Genomic DNA, 27,657 nt, shown 5'->3' with positions numbered 1-27,657 from the left:
AGCACTTAAGTATTTGTTATCCCATCCATATATCATTAAAAGTTTTAATCTATTTAACAGTGTACCCAAATAAAATTCATTTCTATGTTAGGAAAAAACAGTTGACATTGTATTTGCTAGGTAACTTGAGTCAAGAGGAGCAATGTCTGTCAAACCAGTTTAAATGTCTACATGAAATGCCTTTTAATTGCTGTTGCCATCTTCTTCCCGCTTTCTGTATGCTTTATTCAACATTTGTATTTCTTCCTGATAACCACCTCTTTCCATATGCTGCATTTTACTATTCTGCCGATGAGCTTCGACAGTGTCTGGAATTGATATGTTAATATCGCTGTCAGGATTGTTTGATGGTATGAAGAGGGAGTAGGAGGCAGTTTCCCCTAAATCACATGAGACAAACCTGTTTTCTTTCCGTGAGTAACGTAAGGATGGAGACCTTACCTGTGTGGAGGACTGGCTGATATTACTGATGATTGACACAGTGTCCAGGGCCTCTTCATTGTCACAAATTTCAAGTACCTCTAGGTGAATTTTAACGCTTGTGTCAGCAAACGTATTAGGAGACTCCTCTGGGTTTGGCTCGTGACCAACACTTTTAGATCGATACACTTCAATTTTCTTTGATGTGGGTGTTATCTTTTGCCCTTCAGTGCTTACCTCGTATGTAGATAAAGAGAGCGTTTTCCCCGTGGGTGCCTGAAGAGATACAGTTCCTTGAAAGGCACACAGAGGGATAGCTAAGGCCCCACCTGATCGCTGAAAAGAGAAAGAATGACCATTATCTAATGCTAATTTTTGAAGTTAGAATCCATTATAAATAAGCCAATTATGCTTTGTTAACCTATTTTACTTTTGTAGAACTTTCCTTACAGTATTTTAGAAACCTGGTATTTATGACTTTAAAGAGTAGAAAAACAAGTTTTATAATTATATACTTTAGTATAAAAAGTGAAGTCCCAAGTGACTGTGACTCAGCTACAGCTTAAGGACACACACACTTTATTAGAAGAGTCTACACTTAATGTTCCCTTGCAGCCAGTCCACAGGACAGCCAGCAGTAGCAGGCACCTCTCCAGCTCATACCCACAGGCACCTCTGAAAGTGTTTTCGCTCTGCTTAAATCAGACCAAGATACAGATCTCCTAAAGCTTCTCAGTGACCAAAATGAGAGAAATGACACCAGGGGACTGTTCAAAACCAAGAGCCTGTTCTGACAACATCTGCCTCCCTTGGGCACCCTGTCTTAATTAGTCTTAACTGAATTAGGTGCCTAAAGTTAGATGGCTTAGCTACCCAGCTGAACCTTCCAAAACAACTTGTCAGATATTACTCAAGGAACTTTTCTGTGCATTTTATTTTTATAGTGGAAATAATGTTCATTCAACAGTATCAGTGGGAAATCTATAATAAGGATTTACAGCACCACTCCCACCTCCCAATCACTCCTCCCTACCTCCTGCTGCAAATCACCAGCCCAAACCTCACCCTCCCCTGTCCTTCCTCTATACACACACAGACACATGCACAGAGACCCTCCTTAGTAGCCACAGAGACCCTCTTTAGTAGCATGTAGCTTTCTGGATGATTTGAGAATAAGAAACAGCATTACAGCAATCAATGCATGAGGTGAAAAAATGACAGAGTTGATTTCTCAGGATGTGTAAGTCTGAGGTATTTAAGGAGTCTGGCTCACACTCGCATTTCTTCCTGTCCATGCAAGGGAGGGCTAAGATGAGAGAGGGAGGCAGCTGTCTAGGAGAGCAGGATATGCCTCTTCGGTTGTGTTGTGATTAATCTATCTGCAACCAGGAGACAAACTGCAGAAACCCTGGGCCAGTCTTTCCCATGCAAGTTACAGGGGGATGCCCTGAGCTCAGCCTTGGAAGCAGAAGCTCCAGTATTGTCCTCCTGGGTACTGATTTGTCTTGTGCAAACTGTGTGAATAGAGAGAGGAAGGAAAGGAGGAGTGCTGGCATTATTTCACCACTGACAGGACCCCTTCCACTTGGACAAGCTCTGTTTAATGTTTCCTTTCTAGTAAAACTCAGAAAGTTGAGTAAAACCAGAGAGGTTTAGGATACCAATTGGAAGGTGAGATTGCTCATAGGGAGGTGGGAAGGGCAATTATTACTGATTATGAAATGAAGCTGTTGTGAGGAGACTCTTATCAAATTAGGCAGAACTTTATAACCACACAGCTAAATCATAGTGCTACCTTACCTCATCTTCACTAAAGAACATGAAAAGGAAATCAGGTTTCATTGCGTAGAAGAATCTTGCCAGACTGTGACTTAATGTGGTCCTTTGACAAAGGAATTTGCCTGACAAAACCCTAGGAGCTGGCTTGCCCTGCTGGAAGGAAATCAAAGTTGTATCGGTCTCCTTAATAGATTTGTCAGAGAAAAATGGTCCTCAAGTGTTCTTCCAAGGTGCAGTTAGAGAGGCAGCTGTCGTGCTGTGTCATCGAGCCGGCAAAGCTGTGACATGGGTGAATGTGAGCTGCCAGCACCTCGCTGCCAGCTCCTGGCTGCTGCCCGAGCACAGAGCCGTGGCAGGAACGGGGGCTCCCTCGGGTGTTGCTCTCCTAAGGGCAAGCACCCCCAGCCTTTGTTTCAAAGCAATGATGAGGGGGCTTTTTTTTTCAAGCGTGGTTAGATGTTGGCACTTACATTTCCTGTGTTAATTAGTAATTAGGATCACTCCTCCAGGAAAGGAGAGACGTGAGAATAACTGTTTTTGCAGCTTGAGGAAGCTCTTGTCCACTTGTCCTCCATCCCAGGTGCTTACTAAGGCCACTAAAGGACAGAGCAACAAACCCAGCTCTGGGTAAGACCAAGTGGGCAAAGCCTTCCGTTCTGGGCAGCACGGAGGCACAAGGTCAGCGTCCTGGTATCGCAACAGATAGAGCCTGGGTACCTAACAATTTTGGTAACGCACATTTAGAATGGTGTTTCTGTCAGATACAAGCCCTGCAGCTCCGTTTCCAGCCCCCTCTCTAGTTTCTGCAATCAACACAAAGTCCTTTGCAGGGTCAGTTAAGAGTATCTGCATTTCTGGCTGTTAATCATGCTCAGGGTCTTAAGAACAGTCTAGACCAGCACTTAGATTATACAGGAGGACATCTAAAGAGTATGAAAAAAAAAGTTAAATAAGAACCGATTACTTCAGTGCAAGGTTACATTCTACTTAATAAAACACTGCAGATCTGTCAGACTGAGCATCAAGAAGATGGAGGATATGTCTGAGGCACTTGGAGGGAGAATGAGCAATCCTCACTTGCTGGAATGAATACTCCAGTTCAGGGGAATGAGAAATTTTCCAATGACCACAGATTTAGTGGCTCCTTCTGAAAGTCTGTTTTCTGTTGAGAAATCAGTATTTACCTTTAGAAGTGAAAAGGATATTCCAAGTCTTCTATACCACTTCCCAGTCACTAATCAGGAAGCCAGTAAACTATGCCATTTTCCACTAGAACAAGTCCAGTAGAAATATCGTTCAGTTACAGACACCTTCATCTGTTTCTACAAGTAGAGAATCCATTTGTCTCTTGGCAAACTGTGCATCATAATGGCACGCACTCGTGACAGTGAGAGGCACCTACCTAGTAACTACTGCCCTTGCAGGGAGCAGCTTTCAAATCACAGCTTAAACTCCCTCAGTGCAGCAACCGAGCTGCAAGGAAACTTGACTGTTATCCGCAAGCTGTGACGAAGCACATGTGTGTGAAACAAACCCATTCATCAGCAATGCAAAATGTTCAAAGTTTAAAAAATCCAGCTAATTACTGAAAAAAAGTAAGCAGCATTTACATGACACTACAGAACTTACTAAGCAGTTTTTTGAAAATTAAATCAAACCCTGGAATTACATGATAAGGGAAGGCAGGAGTAAAGCCTGAGGAGAGATCTGAGCCACTGAACTGCAAATTCACTGCCAAGTGTGGAGGGGAACTAGCACTACCTTGGCTCTTGGCTGGCCCCAAAGTGCCACAGCCCCAGGAAGACTTCTGTGCTGCACGCTGGAGGGGAGGCACCGCAGCCACCGACAGGGACCGTCCCTCTGCAGCCAAGTACCTGCAAGGGCTCTGCACCAGGGCCAGAAAGGGGCGAGTGACCGAGAACTGCATTCAGCCCCTCAGGGTGGTGGCAATGCCCAGAGCACCGCAGGCTCCCTCCTGGGTCGCCCGCCTTGAGCTTGCTTTGCAAGCTTCATTGTAGAGTCAAGCAGCCCAACAGAAAAATGCTGTGAATAAAAACAGTTAGCCCAAAAGAGGGAAGAATGCATTTCTGGTTTTATGTGTAGCCAGGTAAAATGGATTATTACTGGAATTCCTTTCAGTATAAATTGCTATTAATGAGAACAGAATGTGACCCTTATCTTGTCCTTGATATCATTATTCAATATCCATTTTTGCCCCTTATGGCACATGCATGGCAATAAACAGGAACCTACTAGCAAACCGGACTATACTGGTATATCTTGTGAAGAAGTATTTTATCTTCCACTCCCATTGTTACCTACAGTTCAGCTTTATGATTTTAAGCGTTACAATGCAATTTAATTCCAAAGCAGTAGGAAGAGGAAGCAATTTGAGTAATGCTTAACAGTGGCCTTCAGTTCATTCATCCAGATTCCTGTACCTCACCTCTGCATTATTTTAGCATGAACAAGAGCATTCACAGTTGTAGAAGGGTTATGATTCATTTTTCCTTCAGTGAAAAGAGAAAGAGATCCACTGTGGTGTTTCTGAACATCTGCCATCTCACTCTCCACAGCCTGGGCCCAAAATGCTTTCTGGAAGGGTACTGCTCCACCAGGCTCTTCCCACACTCTTTTGCCCACACGCTTTGTATTCCTGTACTTAAAAGAAAACCTAGTTTCTAAAAGAAATAAACAAATTAACTCCTCCCACACAACTTATACTACGTGTTCTCTTTTTAAAGCACTTCTACACAGATGTTTTTAAGAAGGTACAGAAAACTTAGAGCCACTTGCTTCTTGGATCATTTTCAGAAAGACAACATTTTGATGCTACCTTGACAATGCGTGGAGGAAGCAGGCACTAGCATAAAGGTAAAGAGCTTTGTGAAAGAAAATAAACCCTTATCTTTTCAACCCAAGCGCCATTTTGCAGCTTTTGTGTCTCAGCAGTTTTGCAGCATATTAGATACACATATATAATTATCATTATCCCTAAATAAAATGTAGAATTTTTTCTGCAAGTCCAGTACTGTGTTTGCTTTATCAGAATGAGTTATACCAGGATTTGTAGTACTATCACAAAGACACCCCACAGCTGACACGCATTCCTCCTGACTCCCATGCATCCCACACCAGTTTGGCATCCATGGCAACTGCACAGGACGAGGAAGCCTTGCTATCAACGATTCCGAGCCTGTGAAGACTTGTCTTTCCGAGACCTTGCTCACTCTCAACTAGGAGAGGTGAAGGAAAGATCAGACACTTATCTGCTTGAACACAGCACATTCAAAATTAAGTCTGTTCTGGTTCTTATATCCACTTATAGATACTTTTCCTCGGCGTGCCCACACGCATAGATACACACAAGTATTCATTTATTCACTGTACACACGCATATAGGTATATAAAATATTTCCCTTTTTACTGTTAATTTCTTAATTTCTGGTAGGATTGAAAGGTTTCAATTTGGAAATGCCCAAATGTTTCAATTAAAAAAATCACGGCATTCCCCAATCAAAACATTCCATAAGCCAAAATTGTTATCTTTATGCTGAGACCAGCTTATAACTGAGTACCACAAAATATCTGCTAGATCTCATAAAAGTTGCAGTCTAGCACTAAATCTGAGCTATCCCTCCAGAGGACTGGTTTCTGCAGGTTTGCATCACAGAAACAGCAAGTTGCTAATTTTCCAAGTTGCTTAATATATATCCACACACATTCCATCACTCTGCAGGATCTAACACTGTGGTGTTTGCCACGAGCTCCTGCCAACAGGAGCTGGCCCTTCCCTTGCCTAGTTTTACTTTTTGTGGAGAGTGTTTCTTCTCATCACGTCGTCCTACCACAGGGCATACCCCTGTGCAGCTCCTGCCGAGACGGCTGGAGGCTATTCTGTCTGTTAGAATCTGGGACAGGGATTTCACTGGAGAACTGCATGTACCAGCGCATGCATTTTTAACAAGCAAAGACAAAAAACTACAATGAAATAAATCACAAATGTACTTGTTCCTTAAGGAGTGCTGATGCATTCCGAACAGAGAAATCTCTGCATAATTGATAAAGCAAATCCTTTCATTATTGAATTAAATTATCCACCTTCCATATTTCACAGAAGACAGAAAGTAGTTGCTGTTGCGACGAGGCAAACCCTCCTCACAGTTGTTGTGGTTTAAGACCGGGCTCCCCTGCCCTCCTTCCGCTGCCTGAGCAGAGTTTGAGCTGGATTCCCTGGGGGAGGATGTTGTTGCCCAGGGGAGGTCTCAGCCTCTGCAGAGGACATAACCAAGCCCACAGCGGCTGGGCAACAGGCCCTGGCAGAAAGGTTTCAATTTGGAAATGCTCAAAGCAGTGAGAAAGGGCCCACCAAGAGCCATCTGACTTACAGTTTGAAATGACCCTACTAAGGCCATTTATAGAACCTAGAAACTCCACAGCCTTCCCCACAGAGAAAATAAGTTTTTGATCCCTACGGCTTTTTTGAGGGGGGAAGGAAGGAAAGGGGAAGGTAGCTTTTACAGAATCTGTTACTGTATTTCTCCTTGCAAACTGGCAGAAACCAAAGCAAAACACCCTTTTCTATCTGGTTTGCCAGGAAAGAGTTATACTTACATGAAATATTAATAAAGGGGTATTAAGCTGCAAGTATACTCGAAGAAAATTTTAATTTCATCACTTGCCAAAGCAGAGCCTCGTTCCGCATGCTGGTAAGTGCCTCCCAAGGGTGTAGAGCATTCCCTCTGCTTCCCTTCAGCGTCTGCAGGAGTTGATCAGCAATTTGCAGAGCTGGGCGCTTATAGAAAAGTCAGCACTGTACGACTGCAATCAGCTCTGCATGCTGTTTCTGAGATATTTACATGTGATGTTCAAAATAATTTCAAACTCTAGTTTACAAGTGATCAACAATTTATTCTGCTAGAGGAAGCCTAGAAAATTCTTTAAGGTTAACATATTAATATTTCAAGTACCAAACATTTCTACATGCTTTTTGCATTTTATATTAAGTGTAACTGGATTCATCCTGTTTGCAAGGATCTTAAACTCAGTGGTCCCAGTTCTCCATTGTTTAGCACCTGCAGAGACCATTGTCCAGTCTGGATAAGCACACACTTACCAGGATTTCCTGGTCATTTTTTCTTCAGGGAGTGGATGACTGCACAGCAGGGGAAGAAAAGCACAAACAGCTCCATTCTCAAACACGTTTATCAATTAATACTCCTTATCAATTATACTTCATCTCCTGAGAACAAAGCTGACTGCTCCAGAAGTGGATCCTTAGCTAGGTAGCACTTGTTAGCAACTGAAATCAAAGATCAACTGTTCAGAGCCACATGACCTGAACAGTGGCTCACGTAGCTCAAAGCTCAATTTGATTTTAAAGGCAAGAAATTGCTGTTGCAATATGGTAAAGGCCAGCAGAGAGAAAAAAAAGGTTAACTGGAGACAGAAAGGAAATGCCTAAGAGCCCGGAATTCCTATATGATCAAGGGGAAGAAGAAAATCTGTTTGGAAGATGCTCCAGTGCACCTAAGTTAGGAGCTACCCTCCCTGACTATGCAAGAAGGCTGTGTACTCAGACATTTAGAGTTTGAACTAGTTGCCCAGCCGTGGTTGTCTAGTGCCCTCTGAGATGCCATAGAGGATTCAGGATATCCTCAAAAAACTTTCAGATATAACAGAGGACTAATGGGAGACCTACAGCCTCCTGAAGCAGCAGCTGGAGGCCAAGTGGGACACCCCAAAGCACCTGAATTGGTCCTACAGGCCTGTGTCTGGGCAATGGACTCGAGCACAAGGTAGTCTGTAGACTCCCCCTCACGATTCCTAATTTTCAAATGTCATGAATCACAGGCCCTGGAACAATAAGATAGGTGTAACATCAGTGTTACCGCGAAGTGAAGATCATATTAGAGTGTGTATCCTGTCTCTGGAAAAGGCAGGAGAGCTCTGGTGTGAGGTCCTGGATTGGAGAGTGACTCTCCCAGGCCTGCGGATCGACACAGCGGCAGAGCCCAGCGCAGACGGCAGGTTTTGCTGCGTCCCAGTCCCACGCCACTCCCACTGGGCCATGCTGCCTTCCCAGACAGAAATATCAGCAATCTAAATAAAGCTCTAATGAGTTTGCATTCCTAATTAGTGGTGGAATACAGCTCTAGCTGAAAAGTTCTATTTTTAGAATATTTCCAGTAAGGATCCTGATGTTTCTTTCCAGAGACAATGTGTTTTCTGTTTATTTTAAAACAGAGGCTTAGTCTTTCACTTCCCTAAAAATAAAAATTAGCTGCAGCAATATTAATTACTGCAATGATTTTCCCTTTGAGAGGCTGACTGCAGTAAATTTAGAGCTAATAGGGTATGACAAGAATAGACAACCTCACCTCAGATGACCTGAAAGCCACTGTTTGTCATTGGCCTGCCTGATGTGAACAGACCTTTATTTGGAGCAAATTAGCAAAAGAAAAGTGCAGCAGAGGCATCCAAGGTAAGAATACTTGCATCTACATACCAGAACTTCTGTACTCAGTTGTCTGGGGCTCAAGTAAGTGAGCGCAACAGAAGGCCCTTTTAACATTCCCAAATGATGCCCGCAGCACCGTCAGTGCCCCCCTGCAGAGGGGGAGCAGCACGGGCAGAGGCTCAGAAGGCTCCTGGCTTTAAGTCCCCCAGAGAAGTCCAGGGCTCTCCTTGCTGCTGGGCCTCACAGGCATCATCTGCCACAAGCTTTAGTTTCTCTGTCGTCTCTAATCGCTGCTGTCCTTATGCTAAAATTATTACAAACAACTTATATTTTCCATGTAAAGATTTTCTATTTCAAATCTACTACGTTTAAATCGTCTTCTTCACAGACAGAAGAGCTGATTTTACACGAAACAACTCTCTTCAATATGGAAACAGGCCTGCCTGTTGGGATTTGCTGATACGTCTGGCTTTCACCAAACTTCCTACCTTCAGGACACCTGTCTCACATCCTACACTGATCTTTCAAAAATAACTGGGAAAACACATGCGTCTGTTTTGATTTGTATGTTTGTTATTTTAATAAGATTTTTAGAACAAGTACAGACTTGGTCCTTACATAAGTCTGTGCATTTGTTCCCACAACACAGTATGAGATATGATAATTTCTAATAATTTATTTGCACTTTCAGGTAAAAAAGAGTGCGCAGAATTAAAATTCAGTGTTAGTTTTAATTTGCATAGATCTGGGGTGTACACAAGAAACAGAGGTATTATCCAAAATCTACACTAGAGGAACACGTAAATTGTGAAGTCATGCACTTCAAAGTATAAAAGTGCCAGAACTGTGGCTACTTGGGCAAATTAATTCTGAATCTTGTATTTCTATCTTGTGTGGCTTCCTCATGTGGTACAGTGAATGTGGGCAACACCTGCCTGCGCACTTGGAGGCTGAAGGCATGGCCTATGTGCACACCTACGTTTAGACAGAGGTAGGTGGAGAAGCTACCTGAGGTTTTAAGAGCAGAACAATGAGGCCAGCAGTGCCCTGAGGCAACCACCTCCATCCCGGCATCTCCACTGCGCAGTATCAGTGAGTCTCAAGTACTACGGGTTTTGTCAGCTGGGCCACAATTAAAGCTGTGTTAGTGTCCACAGAACTCAAATCTGCTTTAGAAAGGTGCAACTCTGCAATCTACATACTGCACTCTAAAGAACATGCCCTTTGCATAGTTATATGTATCTGCCAAAGCCTTCCAGCCATGAATGTTTAAAAATGACTTCTTACAGTCTTGACTGACAGGGCTGATTGCATTATTAACTGCCTGAAGAAGGTCAGTATTGCACAAGAGAGAAGAGCTCTGCTGGGCACCATGTGGTGGGTACCGAAATCCGGGCATGGGATGTCTGGTCCAGCTCTCTCCATCAGCAGGAAGCGGTCACTCTCTGCGCAGGGAATGATCTGCTGATGTTCAGTCTCTGTTTTGTAACAGCTGCAGAACTGGGTCTTACCCTTTTCACCAGACCTGGTGAAGTTTATTTCACATGTGTACTACCAGTCCTGGAAAAAAGTTCTGAGTTCATTTGAAAGCATCATACTAACAGGCTTTCTGCTGACCTGCGGGTATTGTAAAGTTAAACTGAAATGGTCTTTTTGCTTACTTGGGAAATATAACAAAGAAAAATGTAGAAGAACAGCACAAGCCTTTAAAAAATGGAGAACATAGAAGCCTGGAATGTAATGGCCTTATTGGAAGGTGTCTAAATTGCATTGCTTTTGTAACTCCTGTTCCATTAAGTGGCATTAGGGCCAGTGTACAAGGATCCCTTGGTCAGTGTGATATTGATTTTGTTTGTAGCATTGTCTGTTCTCTCAGAAAAGGAACATTGATGCGAATCAGTGGCAGCTCTTTGCATGATTGATTCCTGTAAGAGACTCTGACGTACAGTGTCACTGGTCAGCTCCACAAGGCTAATTTATCCTCATTACCTCTCAACAGCCCAGTTTTTAGTTTCTTTTTTCTAGTTCGGTGTGTGCGTGCATACTAGCATTCATAAAAAACAAATGTTTAAGCAACAGGTCTGCAAGCTGTTGATTATTTATCTGAACCAGACTGAATAAACAGCAGCCATAGGAAGCTCGCTGCTTCACGGGGGGGCCAGCATGAGCAAAGACTATATTCAGCCTTGCCCTCCCAGGGAAATGTTTCTGCTCTCGATATTTCTCCTGCTCGTGCAGTTCAGCAGAGTGCCAATGGCAGCTGAACTGCAAGCAGAGAGTCAGCACACATCCCAAGAACCGCCCCACTTTGGAGCAAAGTTAGAAGGTGATGGTGAAATGCTCCATTGATTTTCCAACCGAGGGCACACCACTGCAGGAAGAGACCAGACAAACATCACAGCAGGTTAGCGTGGGTACACTTGTACAGGCCAGCAGAAAGCAAATATTGTCTTCAGGTCCATTTGTAACTCAGCTTCTGTGCTGTGCCTGGTGTTTACTGGAATGTTCACAGCTTTCCTGGAGTGAGAAAGATCCTGCCTATTTATCACTGCTGAAAAAACTTCAAACTGCAGACGTACAGAGATACAGGGCTGATTCCTCCTAAGTGAACTAATTTACACAGCCTCCCGCTCTTTCTCTTTGCAGGGCACATAAATAGGTTCTATACAGAGAGTCTCTTGAAAGAGTTTGCTTGAGGCAATCCATAGATGAGGTATCACGTCAAAGAAAAAAAATAATCAGAAAGCCTATAACATATCGCAAGCCTGGGAGATTTCTGTTGCCTGAAGGCACTTAAGTATAGGCAAAAAAATACATGACATATTTACACTCAATCTCTTTAGGAAGGGGAAATACACTGGTATTTTCTCAGACGTTAAAGGTATCTTTCAAAAATGCAGCTGAGCAAGAGTTAGAAATGACAAGTACCATTTTTCCTCTCCCTCTCAATTACAGCTAGCCTATACAGGTATTAAATAAAACCCACTGCCTCATTTGCCTTTCATGCCACTTTTATTCCAGAGAAATCTCTTTGACAGAGCAACTCTTTACTCGCAGAACAGACGATGAGGAGACAACCAGCTACGGCATCATTACTATCACTCCAAGGCAGTGCCATCTTCCACAGAGTACACAGCTTCAACAGAAAATCAATGGCATCACGTATATTGGCTGGCACTCTACTCTTCAAAAAGCTAAATCAAAGTAATTGATAGCTTTCTCACTGATAATATAAGGTCTGAAAATAACAGAAAAAAAGTACTGCTTTCACAATACAAATTAAAATGGGCAGCCTTCTGCAAGTATCACTTGTTGCTCAGAGGGTGGGAAAAAAGTAACATAGGGAGAGACTTCTTATCCCTTGTTGCCCTGAATCACTTCAGGTGAGTGAGCAGTGCAGGCCAGCTGGTGTGACCAGCCCTCCTCTCAGCAGACAGCACTGAAAACCTCCCGTCCTGCCAAGAGTTACCTTCCCCTGACGCACCGGAGTGGTTGCTGGCATCAGACATACGAAATAGCAGCAGTTTTTCACATGAAAGCATTACACAAACTGTGACAAAGCCCCACTAAACGTAATGGAATATTTACCTCACTAAAAGCTGGGATGTTTGAACTTGGGGTGCTTTGGATCCGACCCACTGTTGACTAACCTTGCTATTTACAAACTTTAGTAAAATGTGGTTGGCTTTTTTCCCCCCATTTTGATAAAGTTTGAGTTGCTAAAGGTAACCTATCCACATCTGCTTCTGGCCTTCCAAAGCCAACCCCAGCTAATGACGTGAGGTAGGCGGGTAGTTTCTTGGGGAGAGCTGTACTTTTTAACACTACCCCAATCTCAGAGCCCTCTCGCCGACATGCAGTCAGCAGGTCAGCCTGCAACCCTCACCCCTCGGACGGGGTGTGAAGGGGTGGTCAGTGACCACAGTGCAGCTGAGTGGTTTGGTCACACCAGAACTATTTCCAACTGTTCCTGACCTACCACTGAGAGGAGACCAGCAGCCCTAGTTCCTTACTGGGTTAATTTTGCATCAGAGATGCAAAGCCTCTCACTGGATCCTTACCCTTACCGAGCAGTGCAAACCGCCTTCAAGCGAGATGGAAATCATCACACAAAATTCAGTAAAATTTCAGCAAGTCCTTTGCCTTGGAGGGTTTTTTTTTAACTATTAAGAAGTGATATGCACACTGGGCCAATCTGCCCAACATACTCTGTAAGTTTGGGGGTAGTAAAGTAGGAAATTTAACATTTCTTTGGAACAGAGAGAATAGCACGTACGCCCATCAGCATCATGACTATAACCATTGAACACCTCTGAACACCTCCTGCTACAGAAGCAGAGCGGGGAGGAAAGGTACAAGATGGCTTTCTTGGGGGGGCCACATTTCCAGGGCACGGTGTGTGGTTCAGCCTCTTGACTTCCATTAGTGTTAATGGGAAAAACGCAACTCTGTCCCTAACCTCAGGATGCAGCCCAAGAGGATATTTTTTGCCTGTAAACACTGCGATTTAGTACACAGCACTGCACTCAGTATTCCCACCTCTGCCTCCATTTCATCAGCACAGCCACTGCCATGCGCTAGCTTTGCAGCAAGACAAGATTTATGGAAGCTTTATTTTTGCGCTCATTTTCCCTGGGTTGAAACAGAGGCAAAACCACAGCTTTTAGGTGAAAGGGCTGAGTAAATTTGCTGGAAAGTGCTAAAGAAAGAACAAAAAAATTGGACATGACATGGTAGGAAAGAGCTCGAGGGGAGGGGTGGAATAGGTGACATTTTTCACCTCTTCATATACTGCTATGCTGGAAGGTACGTCAGTCCAAAGCCTTATAATATGTAAACAAGTATTAAAGAAATATATGCCCTCATTAATGCGTTTTACACTTATTATGCCATGTTGCTCCTTCTGAGTCACCGGGAGGCACGTTGTAACGTCCCCCTTCAGCTGCAGTCAAGTTTTATTCTGCTGAAACACATGCACTACCCTTTGCAGTACTTCTACAGTGGAGCGATCTATCAGGCTCTGGCTACGAAAATAAAAGAAAACTAGAAGAAAGGCCAAGCACAAGCCAAGGAAATTGTTGCATTTCTTTAGGACTGTGATACAGTATGGATAAAAGCATCTATAAAAGGAGTCCCAAGGATGGATTTACTGCAGCAGCCTCAGAGAGCAGTTCTATCTTCCCTTTCCTTCCCAACACCTCCTTTTGTACATGTCCTCTCTCCTACAGCACAGCAAGGCTCTACCAGCCCCCACCTCACCCCAGCTCAGCTGCTCTTCAGCTCCAGCACTGAAGTCCTGGCAGGGACACTCCCTAAGTCTCCCTCAGGCTCAGCCTCACCCATCAGACATTTCTTCCTACTCCACCCAGTGGACTGCCAGCCCATACGATAAAAAAAAAGAACAAGCCAACACTGCATCTCTACTGGCTTTTTGTGGCATTGGGTTGGGCTCCTTCCAGAAAGTGAAGACAAAACTGTCTCTAACCAGGCAACTGGCAGGCAAAGGATCTGCAGTCACTCAGAGCCACATCAAACTTCAGTGTTGCTGGCTATTACAACTGTGCTGTGACCAGAGATCGCAGCCAGCAGCAGCTCGCAGCACCGCTGGGCTATACGTGTATTTTGCCCCAAATTGACTTGTGGGAAGCTCAGTAGAGTTTACCCAGATGATGTGCAGGACAGAGCTAAATTCCACTTCCCCTCCATGTTTTCAAGAGGATTTGGTACTGGCTGAGCCACCGGACTCCCATCTCCAGTCCAGCCCAGGGCTCCTTCCCCTGGGCCCTCCCAGCACGAGAGCCAGGAGATGAGCAGAACCGGGCACTGCAGAGCGCCTGCTACTTCACACACCATCTTCCTCCCTGGCAGAGGGAAGGTATTAGAGACACCGCAGTGCTAAACCACAGGTGCTAAATCGCAGCCCAGACCTCCAGTTTTAGTACCTCACGGTGTTTGTATGACATGCATCTGGGTTTCAGAAGAAACCAGTAGAGTGTCAGCAGCATAAAGCCGCAGGGGTAGAGGAGCTGCCTGTGGAACTCAACCCACTACATCAACTCCTAATGTAACCCAATTCTTTTAAAGACTGGAACTAGGATCGACTGTCAGTGAGAACAGCAGCATCTATGATCAGGCAAGGGACCAACTAATTTCCATGAGATTAGGTCAATTCTTTTTGATGGCTGCTTGCAAAAAACTGTGGAGAACTTTAAAGTACTGCCAGTACAGGCAGAGCTTATAACAGATGTATTGCAAAACAATTAGAGGTTTTGTTGGTAAGTAGAAGGGAAAACACAGTCTTCATGTATGGATGTTTCTGGAAATGAAAACCAGAATGCTTCATACCCGCTCTTGCAGTAAATTTTTTTTGTGGTCTGTTAAAAGCTTGAAGAGCAGCTGCTGTACAGTCACTAGAACTGGCTAATAGCACAAGACTGGGTGAGGAACTGGAAAAAATTTGTGAGCGCTAAAAAAATAAATAAATTATGGTATATAGTAAATTAGCCACTCCTCAAAAAAGAGGGCTAGAAAAAGAAGATGGATCTTTCTTGAATTGTATTGCATTTGACCAGCACTATTTCAGTGGCTTTAGAGAGTGTTTTTTGTCAGAGCAAAGTCCTTTCACTCTACACTACATTCACCCATGTGACTGAACTTTCTCTTTCCCATCCTGCTTTTCTCTGTTTTTACCCCAGTTCTCAGTAAACAGGAGCACAAAACTTACAGCTACAAGATCTGGTGACCAGTTCTCTGGTAACACAGCTTGCAAGGCAAGAGAGAGCTGGTGCAACCCCTCTGCCCTCTCGGAATCGATGTGCCGACCAAGCGCACCGCGTGGAATGCAGCTGCACTGCATCGCCTGAGTAGCATCATCATGTTAACATTACCAGATTGATGTATTTCTACCTCCAAATCACTACAGGTACCTAAAAAAACCCTAACTAACCAGCTTAATATAAATCAACATGCACGCACACACACCAAATTTCATAAACAATGTCAATTTTATAAATCAGTGCCAGCAAGTGTCTCACTCACTGCTATGAACTCTGAAATTTTCCATGGCTTTAAGGTGATGTGTGGCAGAAGTATGCATCTTAATTATGTTTCCTTACATAAGCAACACTAAACAACAGGGTGTAGAGAGAAAGCAGAACCTATTTCAAGTCAACAGTTTACCTTTTAATGATTTCATGTTTTTTTAAATAACAGAGGGACATGTCTGTGTGTTTCAGACAGGTCCCTCAAACAAAACAGGAGCGTGGACGTGCTCTCTTTTGGGGGAGAAGCCCTCCTTGCCTCTCCTTTCCCCTCACACCTGTCCCTCCACTGAAATGGGGCTCAGGCCGTTGTGCACAGCCCGCTCTGATGCTTGTCACCGCCACTTGTGCCAACAGCCCCGCAAGCCAGCTTGTGTCCTGATTCGGGCCATTTGAAGGGCTGAAGTAGTAGGTGACCTTGTAAAGGATAAAACTGCTGCCACAGGCACCCTGCACAGGATGTGCGCTGGGTTTGCTCCTGGACCACAGCACGCTCAGACTGGGCTGCTCTCCAGTACAGCGCTTCTTTTCCTCCTGAGCTTTCTCAGAGAAACTCTGGGCAATTTATTCTGTCACGAAACCGTGCTTGTTCAAGCCTGCTTGTATTTGCTCACTACATCTCATCTCCCTTTTCTCTCTCCTCTCCTGTCCAATCTGCAAAGTGGCTATGAGAAGGATTAATCAAAAGGCATGACAACAGGCCCTTATAAAGCTGGTGACACCCAGCTCGTTTCTGATGACCATGTGGTACAAGAAAATGCCAAAGACTGAGGCAAGTACTTGGCGCTTCATCTGCACAGCAAAATCATTGCTGATGCACTGCTGGAAGAACCAGGACTATCCTGTAAAGAGTTTACTTGTCCTGCTGGTAAGAGATACTTCTCCTCTGTGCCAAATCGGTGTGCCTGGCTCGCTGCTGTTTGGAGATCAGGTTGAGACTACTGCACCTTTTCAGCCCAGACCAAAACGTTCTGGTTTTATTGCACTTGGCAAATCAGGTTTGACTCCAAATGGGACACCCGTCAGCTCCAGCAACACACACTGTGTTACTCATTCAGCAGCAGCAACTCTCACAATGATTTCTTCAATACCTGGCTGAAGTTGACGGTAGCTCTCCCAGCTGTAACTTCAATCAGCGTGGTATTTTCTAGATTTGATTACTGCAGTGCTCTCCATTTTGCTGCAGAACTGCAAACTGTTTGGTTGTGTGAGTAAAAGATCCTCTCCGTGAACATAAAGGAGCACAGAGGCACAACAGCAGAAGGGGGGACCCATCAGAGAAATGGAGCACCCCATCCTGGCTGCTCTCAGCGATCTCAAGGGAGCTCTTGATTTCAAAAGCTTTCAAATCAGGTAATACAACAGAAATGATAGAGAATTTTAATGTGAGAAAAATGCATTCTAATTTTCTGTAAGAAAACTCACTGACCATTTTTCAACAAGTACGTTCAGAGGACTGAGATTATGTTTTTCTCAAGTTCTCATGCCAAGTGTCCATGCCTTTTGCTATGTGGAAATTCAGCATGTAAGGACACATTTACCACATCACTTACCAGCTAAGCTGAAAATCCATGTGTAATTGCTATTCTTCCTCCTACTGTAAGTTATTACAAGTTCTGCTTATTGAAAGGAAAGCTGCAAGTACTCTAGTAAGAACATCTATATTTATTTCTGTGATCAAGCATTTATAGTCTGAAAGTACTGAAGATGAGGAACTTTTATCCTATTAGGATAATCATCCACTTCTTTGTAAGGTTTGGCCCCTTCTCCCCAGCTGGCTAGCTTAATTGACAAATTAAGCAGAAGTATATGGCCAAAAAATGCTAGGGAAAGACTCCTTAATTAACAAAGGTGAGAAATGGAGAGTGATGAGGAGAAAGTGACTTTTCTTAGATGCTTAGGGGCTTCCAGATGGGATAAATAAAAGGGATGGCTTTCAACTTATTTAAAGTTTGCCCCAAATTGATCTTTCATCCAACATTAAAAGCATTGAAGTTATTTTTACAATGCTTGCTGGAGTTTCATATTCTGCCCTTTTTCAGCAGCAAAGCAAATGTCAGCACTGCGAAGCTCTGGAAACTCACACTGAATGTCAGAAACAGCGAGATCTGAAACTCAGAAACCTTGAACTTTTCAACCATAGGAGCCTTAATGCCTGGCAACTGCACACTGGGTTATAACTTGGAAAATGTCACAAGAGGATGAATTGGGATTCCTTGTAATGCAAGTAGTGAAGTACGTCCAAAAGTGACACAGAAAGCCCCAGGGCAAATCAAGCGATCCACATGCAGCCGTTACCAGCTGCTTCACAAAGAGATGCTCGTACCTGCTGTAATGGAAGTCACAGGTCTAGCAATTTGAAATGGCAGCCACAGGAGATGGGAAAAGGAACTTATTTTATTTTTTTAAACTCATTCTGGAAACTACCACAAGGAGAGGCACAGTTAATGATGCACCTAGTGATATACTGACTTTATTAACCAAACTATACATGGTACACAAGGGGTTAGCAAGAACTAGTAGATTAAAACCAGGTGAGTCATCATTTACCTTTGCCCACAAACACAGAAACTCATCCCTGCACACTGCAACAGAGTGAACATTTGCTTTTTCATGAAAGGGATGACCAGTCAAATTTGAAATATCAAACTAATTCCTACTTTGACTCGAACAATAAACTTGTGCTTACCAGAGGGAGGGGGGATTTCCTTTATTTAGATATAAAATACATCTTCTGCATCTTACCTATGTATGTGCCAAAGGTCAAGGGCAAGTTGATCTGGCTTTGGAGTCAGCCCTGCTTGGAGCAGGAGGGGGTATTAGGTGACTTCCAGAGCTCCCTTCCAACCCAAAGCCTTCCGCAGCTCCTGTCTTGTGGACCCCGCACAGGCTCTTACCCCGCTCCCACCGACTGTAACACCCAATGTCACCTGAATTCCACAGTGCACACTCAAACCCTCCAAGTTCAGTTAACACTTGGCTGGGCAGATCAGCTTTGGCTTCTGACTTCACTGTGCCCCAAATTCCCACCTCCTGCATCACCTCGGGGTTGTGTCGGGCGGCAGGACTGGGGTTCTCGTATCAGCAGGTATCAGAATTCAAATAAACAAGGCGAGACTGTACTGACTGTGGAGTTCACTGAAGTGACACGTTGGAAAGATTAACCGAAGCTGCAGTTTCTGCAGGAAATGCTACAAAAGCAGGACAGCCTCACCTAGCTCAGACAGCACGTGCTCCAGGGCAGGGTTCTCACAACCCAGGCAAGGTCAAGTCCTTCCCTCCCATTTGGACCTTAAAATTCAACTTCCTTAATGCAAGTTTCCTTTTCCACACACTAGCAGGATGGCTTAGGAAAAACTAGGCCTTCCAGGAAAATTACTGACCATCTTCTGTTGTCCTTGAATAGGGCATAAACATGCAACTACATCTCCTGGAAACTTCTGCTTGTTTCAGTGGAGACATTTAAACCCCTTTAACAGGCAACTGATACTTTAGTTTGTGTGACCACTGAAGGACAGTGGCAGAGGAACTGCTTCCACACGACACAGGAAACTGCTTCCCCCAAACATAAAATCACCCTCCTGAGGATTTAAGTTTTCAGTGAAGTTTTTGTTCATTCCTCAGAAGACAGATACACACTCTCTTTTTCTCTCAGTGTCACCATCCTAGAGAAAAACTGGAGATGTGCTTTTCCTATGGCCAATATGAACTTCTCACTGTGCAAACACAGCAGAAGAGAAGCAGTAATTTTGCCACATATGACAAAAGCTCCTGAAATTTAATCAAATAAAATGAAAACTCAGCCTCCAATAGTATTACTATTTATTACTCAAAGAGTAATAAAATATTTTTTAAAATATTTCAATGCTCTTTGGTTTAGTCCTTTTGCATGTGTTTCCTGGCTGCTCATGCATAATAAATCAAAAGTCAATAGTGGCTCCTTTCAGATTCCACCAAGGGAAACTTCCAAAGGTGAGCACGCAGAACTGACATTTTAAGTTGTCTGAGTCAATTTACAGCAGCAATATGAACCTGTGACTGTGTCACATATAAAACATGAAAACTGTACTTATATCTACACAGAACTGCCCTGGTTTATCTGGAAAATGGGTATACATCTATGCTGCCAGAAGACCACTATATACACAGACCAAAATTGTGTACTGGAGCCACAGCACAGGAAAGGTGTGCACAGAAGGAGCAGAATTACCTCTTTTTGCTCCTTGGGTCACTCCGCTTTTTAGAGTCCAGTACATGATGAAAGCAGGATGTGAATTCCATGGGGATGAGCAGCTGCTGCTCATTTCTATCTCCACCACAGCTATCACACTGCAGGCTCACTGGTGCCTCAAGCCAGTGATCAGCCTTTGGTTCATAATCATGAATTTTTAGGAGACAGAAAATCCTCATACTCATGGCCCACTTAACACGGTTGACAAGGAATGGCTAAAAATCTTTCCCTTCTTTCATCAAAAGCATTCAACCTGCAGCAGTTGTTGTGATAGTTTGCCCCTTAAACACTGATTATAGAAAATAAAAGTAAAGCAGTTCTCCTTTAAGCCCATGTTCTTCCGTGAGGTAACAGCTGTCCTCTTGCCGGGCCATTTCAGTCTGCCATTCTGTTGGGGCAATTCTCTCTCACAGCTCTTCAGTGTTGAACCCAACTCTAGTCAGAAGTCAGTGGAGACCCTCCCAGCATAGGCACAAACAACAAGGTTTGTCATGGCAGAGCCAGAATGCCTCCGAGCTGAGGAAATCAGTGATCTCACTGTTCTTGATATGCCCTACCAGCACAGCAAGGAAGAGGCAAATGAGGACGCTGGGCTTGGAAGAGACCTGCAGTACAAGAACTGAAAGCAAACCCCAACTTCTGCGGCAGTGCTGGACATTCAACAGGACAACCCTTTAGGTGAAAGGGTCACAAGGCAAGACGGGAGCACTCTCTATGAATTTGAGATGGTGTCCTTAAAGCCTATGGTTTTTGATATTCCCCTGCTCCCAGGTCATGAAAAGCTCTGCTGGGTTCAGTACAGTGCACAGCAAAAGTGAGAGAGCAGCATGGGAACCTCTGTGTGAGGAGCTACACCAGCTGAGGTTACAGCCACCTTTAACAAGCCTTTCAATCGAAGCACTAACGTACTATGACTCCACCTTCACATTTCCCTCAGAGCTCCTGAGAACAAATACACTTCTCAGAATTTCTTTTCCCCAACAACTGTCCACAGTCTAAAGGAAAGGGATGAACAATAGAATATTTTGAACCTTTTCTATTTGAATCTAATAGGAATCTTTGTGCCCATACCGAAATCTGCAGTTCTCTGTGGACTTACCATTCATGGTTTCTCAGTTCTCTTTTTTCCCCCTACCCAAAATGTGACCATGGCAAAAAAAGTCACCAGATGCTTGGAAATACTCTTGAAAATGTAATCTTTTGGAGAGAAAACTCTTATTCGTGAAGATAAATTAACGTAATTCATACTGAATTCTTACCATATACAGATCTTGCAGGTGCACGCAGAATAATAATAATAATTAAAACCACATGATTAAGAAGAGAAGTGGGAAATTATTGCAGGATCAGAATCTGCAGATAGGTGTGTGGTTACTAAAGTATACGATGCTAAGTGTGATTTTCACCACAGGTAACTACACTACCAATAGGACTAATAGGAATTTCAATGTAAGCAAAAAATATTCTTATTTTTTGGTAAGGTAATTCTTATTATTAGAGAAAAATGAGGGCAAATTCACGTGTTACCTGCCGAGGGGTCCTCTCGGATTTGCTCCTGCACCATTCCCAGTCCGCGAGCTCAGGTTTATGGCTTTCCTCGTGAGACAACCTCCTCTCCGCGCCCTCGAGAAACTGTCCGGCCTCTTCCCCCGCCTCGGGCGCCGGTGTCTCAGGGCCGGGGGAACCGGGGGGGCCGGGGCTGCGCTGCTGGCCGGGGCCCCCCCCGGACCCGGCCGCCCCCGGGGCGCCGCGGGAGCTGTCCGGCGGAGCCGTGGTGCTGAACGGCGCCTGCCCGCGCCGCGCCGGGCCGCCGCTCCCCCGCCCGGGGCCCGGGGGGTTCCCGCGGCCGCAGCTCAGCAGGTGGTGACAGGAGGCGGATTTACCGTCGCCGTCGGGGTGGTGGTGGGTTTCGTGGGATATTTTGTAGATTCCATAACCTTGCTGGAATGACAGGTTGAACTCGAAACCCCTGCGTTTGGCTAAGCAGAAAGGGAAGAAACATCGTGTTAAAAGGGTCAAACCCAAGAAGAAAAATGAGGTCACATACACAAGGAAAAGGACATTCTAAAACATGGAATAAACGATTTAACTATTGCCAGAAAGAGACAATTCCCCATCCATAAAAAGAATGAATTGTTGAGAGGAAAGACTTCTCAGATAGTTATTATACTGCCGACTTAATGCATTCAGAACTTAACACATTCCAGAGTTAATGGATTCCCAGAAACTGGTAGATTAGCTGCCATTTTCAAAACCACATGATATATGATGTTGTATGGGATACACTTGAGAAGAAAGTATTTAAATTTTGTAATACTCTTTTTTTTCACAACCTCTTTCAGCTACGTTCCTCAAGGTGAAAAATCATGCAAAATGACAAAACATTTCTGAGAATCTATAACTAACCTTCAATAGGCAAGCAAGAAAAACAGAATTCTACGGTAAAAAAAGATATCTGAAGTATTTACACAATGAAATTTTTGTACAGGAGCAACTGTATCAAACTCTAGCACTGCAACTCTCACTTCTGAAAGATTAATGACTAAATCCATCATTTTTATACACAAATATAACAGCAGCATTATAAATAGGAAATTGAAATTATTTTTCTGTTAAAGTTACTCTTGGTAATAATTATGATCACAAATCAAAAAATAGCTATTGCTCTATCTTCCCTCCTTGTAGGCTTCCCTACTGATGTTTTTACCAGAATATATTTATTATGTGTTAACAGAGATCTAAGAGATACAGATGTAGTTATACAGACGTATTTAATATCCTGTGGCAGATTTCTAGCCTTCAAACTTTCCATAATTACCTACTGTTGAACAACTGAATTTTTTTAAGTCCGTACCTTTTCAGTTGTCCCAGAAAGCAAACATGCATGAAAATATATGCATAATTTGTGTGTAATGAATGTAAATTTCACTAATAAAGATACTGAACTTACATTAGTAGGTATAATAAGCGTCAATAAAACATTTTCATGTTCCAGAACACTGGAAACTTACTTTCCTTTGCAATTCAAAACGCAATCCCTCTGCGCCTGACCATTGGAGACTGAGGTATTTCCTAAGCCACTGTGGCCAGGAAGTCTACAGGAAAGCATCGTGCAGTCTTTTATCCACAAACATAACAATGCTATTTATGTTTGCAGAAGCCTAAATGTGTTTTTCACTAGAGATAACTTCATGGATGGATAGCTCTATTTGTCTTCTGTTTCTCTGACTATTACCACATGATCAAGTTTTTATGAAAAGAACAAAAGTCATGTAACTGCAGGAGACAGGCTGTGGCAGTCAGCATGTGCAGGGATTCCTCCAGCTGGTTGTACAGGGAGGCCCAGAGGAAAACAGGGCTTCAGAAGATTCCAAGAAGGTTACCAGTGAAGGTCTGGCATCCTCTGTTACACCAAGGTAAACTTTATAAAAATGTGGGGAAATATTTTTAGGCAGAAACTGTGTAGGAGTTCCTCAGCTTTCAAGAAGCAGCATGAGCACACTGAGATACAGGCCCCTCCCATAAATCACATCCTTGGCTATTTGCTTATTGGTGTCGCTGTGATTTCTGGTTAGTAGCTACAGTGCAGCTGTACAAACAATAGCTCCTCTCCTTCTTATCATTTGCTTGCGATTAGCATGGTTTTTCCCTCCACGACATAAAACATGTTTAGGATAGTCCATGTATTTGAGTAGTACAAGTCAGATTTTGGTAGGTACATCTTTACCACGGTGGGAGAGGAGAGCGAAACTAGGATTCAGAGTCCGTCAGCTTCTGCTAAAAGATCTGACAGTGACCTGGAGAAAATCAAACTTCTGTGCCTCAGCATCCACTATTTCCATTCAGCTCTCCCATTAATGTTGTGAGCCTCATATATTGTTCTGAATAATGTTTTATGTAATGCAGGTAAATGATTTCAAGGAGTACAAAGTACTGTTACTGACACTACTGTCCTATTCTCTTTACTACAAGATACATTCCAGCTGCGTGTCACCCTTCCGTACTTACTTTGGAGTTTTTCTGAAGACACTGTATAGGAATTCCTCCTGCAATTAATGATGCAGCCACAGGGCAGGTGGATCCAGTGTTCTGACAGGACAAACACTGGGGTGACTGTGGCAGCCAGCAAAGTCAGCAGGAAGCTAAGTGTCTCAAACGACAGGCTCTGAAAACCAGTGATGTGCTGGACAACCATTTGTATCTGAAAAGCAGAGCATTTTGAAAAGTAAATCGGTTCAGGCACTCGAGATACTTCCAGGAATAAACAGAACATCTCACTATGAATATGACACAACTAAAAGACACAGGTTGTCATTAATGTTTGCTGAGCCTAACAATTTTGTTTCTAACAGAGAGTGGAGAAAACACATTGACACAGACTCTCATTCTCCTTTTCTCAGAAAAACCCTCGCTTAAGCTAAATACACATGCCTGAGCACTGTTAAAACAAAAACTTGCAATCCAACCAACTTAGAAGAACCTGTTAGCTCAGTCCCTGCTGCATGGTACCAAGGAACCCCAGCTGCTGCTGGGGAACAGGGGAGAGAGCTCACACCACCCCGGGCGGCGCTGCAGGTGCTCTAATGCTCTGTCCCTTGAGAGAAGCTCAGGAGCTGAGTCTACAGACCCCGCAGGCCAGGGGTAACACCACCCCAGCCCCGTGTTCCCTGTTCTCAGCAGACCCCTTTCCAATTACACATGAATGTACCTGTTCCCAAATACACCAGTGCACACACACGGACAGCACTCCCCCCCCTCCCCCAGTACTACAGAGATTACAAAGATGCAAGCAAACCTCATTTTTTTCTAATAAACTCCTATTTTTTAACCAGTCTGGCAAAGGACATGACTCACAGCTGTGTGGAGGGGCAGGAGAGCTAGCTTAGTGCGATCCAGAGCCCATAAAGCTGAAGCCTGTCAGCTGGCAATACAAAAGGGTGGCCCTTATTCATCCCTGTACTCAGGTGATACAGATGAGGTGATGATAGAGTACTGATGAATCAGGCCCTGCCAAACCCCCTGACAGCCAGTTAAATCTGTGGAGTGACACAGACCTGTTTAAAAGGACTTGCTGGCACAAACTATATTATAAAGAACAATCCCAATGGCTACTGTTCATCTCTTTCAATACAAAGCACACTGACTCACATCCCATTTAAATGTAAGTAAACATTAGCAAGTAAAGCAATCTGACAAGTTACCATCATTGGAAGCCAGAGAATGACTTTTGTCAGCGCAAGAATCAGTGAGAATCGTTTCTGGGCAAAGCCCACGGTGAAGCTCCTGCTCTGTGTGCTGTCCATGCAGCGGGGCTCGAGTGCACCGCTCTCAGCCCCCCCTTCCCTAAAAACTGCCTCCGAGCTTGCACACATGTTTTGGAAATTCTTCAGGGTTTGATCCACAGGGTCCAGTGGTGACAGAGATGGGGTAGCAGCACTGCAGCCTGCAGGTGTCCCAGGGGTGATGCAGCCTCGAGAGATTTCCTGGTAATCAATGTGCAGTAGCTGTTGCTCATCTGAGCACAACAGCTGGTAAGTTAGAGGAACAGACAGCACTGTGAGGAGGCAAAAGCACAGCGAGTAGACAACAAATAAAAACAAGATGTAGGAACTGGCACAGTCAGGGAAGCAGCCCCAGGAGGTGGGGATGTACTTGCCCCAACCACAGAGAGGCAAAACGCAGATCAGCAAACTGACAATCCAGACGGTAAGGATGGCCCATACCACGCTCACTCGTCGCTTGGAAGTGCTGCAGCTCATTGTCCCAGTTTTGTTGATGGTGTAGAAGTTGAAAGAAACTATAAGAGACCCCTTCAGGTTGCTAGAAATGCCCTGGAATAAATATATAAGCGCTGAGGTGGTGCACAGAGGCTGGGGGAGGACATCACTTGACCACTGGGTGAGCATGAAGATAATCACTGGCACAATGCTGATCAAATCATCTATTGACAAAGAGGTCACAATCATTGAAATCGTGGTTTTGTTTTGCATTTTCAGCAGGGAAACTAGTGAATAAATGCTGCCCAGAAGTGCTGTGAATGCTATGATAAAAGTCAGGCAGAATAGAAAGACATTCAAAGTTCTCTGCTCACTAGGCTTATCCATAACGCTATGATTTTCAGCGATGAAGCTTGTCCCGTTGAGTGACAAATTACTAGGCATTACTGACATTGTCCTTGGCAGGTTTTTTTGCCCGCTCACTGACTCTGCAAGTTTTCACTAGCTGAAACCAGAACTGCTAGCTCCACATCACAAGTTTCTTTGTTTTCCTGGACTCTCTTTTGTGGCATCTGATGAAGAAATAATCAGGTGAAAGTACCCTTGATAACCAGAACAACTCATGCTCTTGAAAAATCAGGCAACAATGAAGTATCAAAGGTGCTGAAAAAAATGCAAGTCTTCATAATCCTTTCAGTACTGGAAAATGGTTAATTTAGGCTCTTCAGGCAATAACATGCCATTCACTTTTGACAGATATCAGGCAATGTGCCTTACTCACGAGTTCAGGTGAAACGAAGGCAGAATATCAGGTATGTTCAAGCTCTAGTAGCTCAGGGAGAAACATAGTAGAAATGAGAGGCTGTTGGATTCACCCTGCGCTGTTCTGAGCTGCAGGAGGGAGGAGTCAGATGCAAGCAGGATAGCAGAGACGAGGGGAGCGAGTATCTTCTCAGACAGAGCTGCCTCTTAGCTGGATCAGAAGACTGAAACAGTGTCCCTGCTAAGCCACACCTCCGATGCTGCCACTGAAATCCAATGCAAATACTCAGATCTGATGTCAGCTGAAAATGTCATTCCCGTAAAGCCCATGGCTGCTCCAGGGCTGTGCATCATGAGCTAGAGTGCTGCTTTTATTCTTTCACGCTTCTGTACTCCAAGCTTAGCGAGGGGAAAAGCTGCAGGAGCCTTTTATGAAGATGAAACAGAAGGGGTGTGTCTGCTCTGCCTTTTTGTATTCCTACTCCCACCGCAAGTGTGCCTGTGTGTGTGCACACACTCACACGGACGCTACCCATATAGTTATATAGTGACAACCTGACATTCATGACATTCGTGACATTCATGACCATGCATGTTAGCCAGGTGCTGCCTGCCTATGTGGTATCTCAACTCAGTCTGGGGTTTATAAAACTTTCATTCCCCGCAGGATTCAAATCTGAGCCGCATCAAACGCTGACTGTCTGATCCAGCTGAATACACGGATGGAATCACAGCATAGCGCATTTCAGCACGTTGTGGATGTTTTCTCTTAAGAAAGTGCAATACCAGTGAAACTTATGAGCTGACAAAATTTCCAACACTCGGATGTTAAATGGGCAGAGAGGTTTGATGCAATCTTCTCTAGGCAGCCTGGGCTAGTGGAAGGTGTCCCTGCCCCTGGCAGGAGAGTGGGAACTGGATGAGCTTTAAAGTCCCTTCCAACCCAAACCGTTCTGTGATTCTCGGAGGACTCTGTCTCTCTTTTCTTTCTGGCACCAGATCGAGTTCAAATACACAATGGGGATGCAGGACGAATAGTTTCTGATTAAGGGTAATGTTGTAAGGCTGCTGCAATTACTTGCTAGTCTGGGTAACATTACAAATCCACTCAGTTAGAAATCTGTTACTAACAACCTGATCCTCGCTCAACTCTACCCTCTCTGAAATGCATGAGCTGTGCCAAGCCACGCGCTGGATCGTTTGGGTGTGCTCCCTCCTGCCAGAGCTGAGGGCAGCGGTTCTCAGGGG

The 27,657-nt window shown here is 44.1% G+C and overlaps 1 protein-coding gene across 1 annotated transcript; it reads right to left on the bottom strand.

Moving 5' to 3' along the window:
• Positions 1-26,100, bottom strand: GPR149 (G protein-coupled receptor 149). The gene is made up of 4 exons (XM_074834621.1): positions 25,132-26,100; positions 23,939-24,131; positions 21,458-21,909; positions 1-756 (listed from the first exon to the last, which is right to left on the bottom strand). The coding sequence occupies exons 1-4, from the start codon at positions 26,098-26,100 to the stop codon at positions 184-186; spliced, it is 2,187 nt and encodes a 728-aa protein (XP_074690722.1). The 3' UTR covers positions 1-183.
• Positions 26,101-27,657: the final 1,557 nt, after the last annotated feature.

Source organism: Strix aluco, chromosome 9, assembly GCF_031877795.1.
Source record: "Strix aluco isolate bStrAlu1 chromosome 9, bStrAlu1.hap1, whole genome shotgun sequence".
Classification (NCBI taxonomy): Eukaryota; Metazoa; Chordata; class Aves; order Strigiformes; family Strigidae; genus Strix; species Strix aluco.
This window is presented reverse-complemented; position numbering and strand designations above follow the sequence as displayed.

What these genes read in the sequence shown, in the direction of transcription:
- GPR149 (XM_074834621.1), bottom strand. Translation starts at nt 26,100, where the DNA reads ATGTCAGTAATGCCTAGTAATTTGTCACTCAACGGGACAAGCTTCATC. An exon ending in TTCTCTGGCTTCCAATGATG is followed by an intron (nt 24,132 to 25,131) that starts GTAACTTGTCAG and finishes TCTGCTTTTCAG; the next exon opens with ATACAAATGGTTGTCCAGCA. An exon ending in GTCTTCAGAAAAACTCCAAA is followed by an intron (nt 21,910 to 23,938) that starts GTAAGTACGGAA and finishes CTTTCTGCTTAG; the next exon opens with CCAAACGCAGGGGTTTCGAG.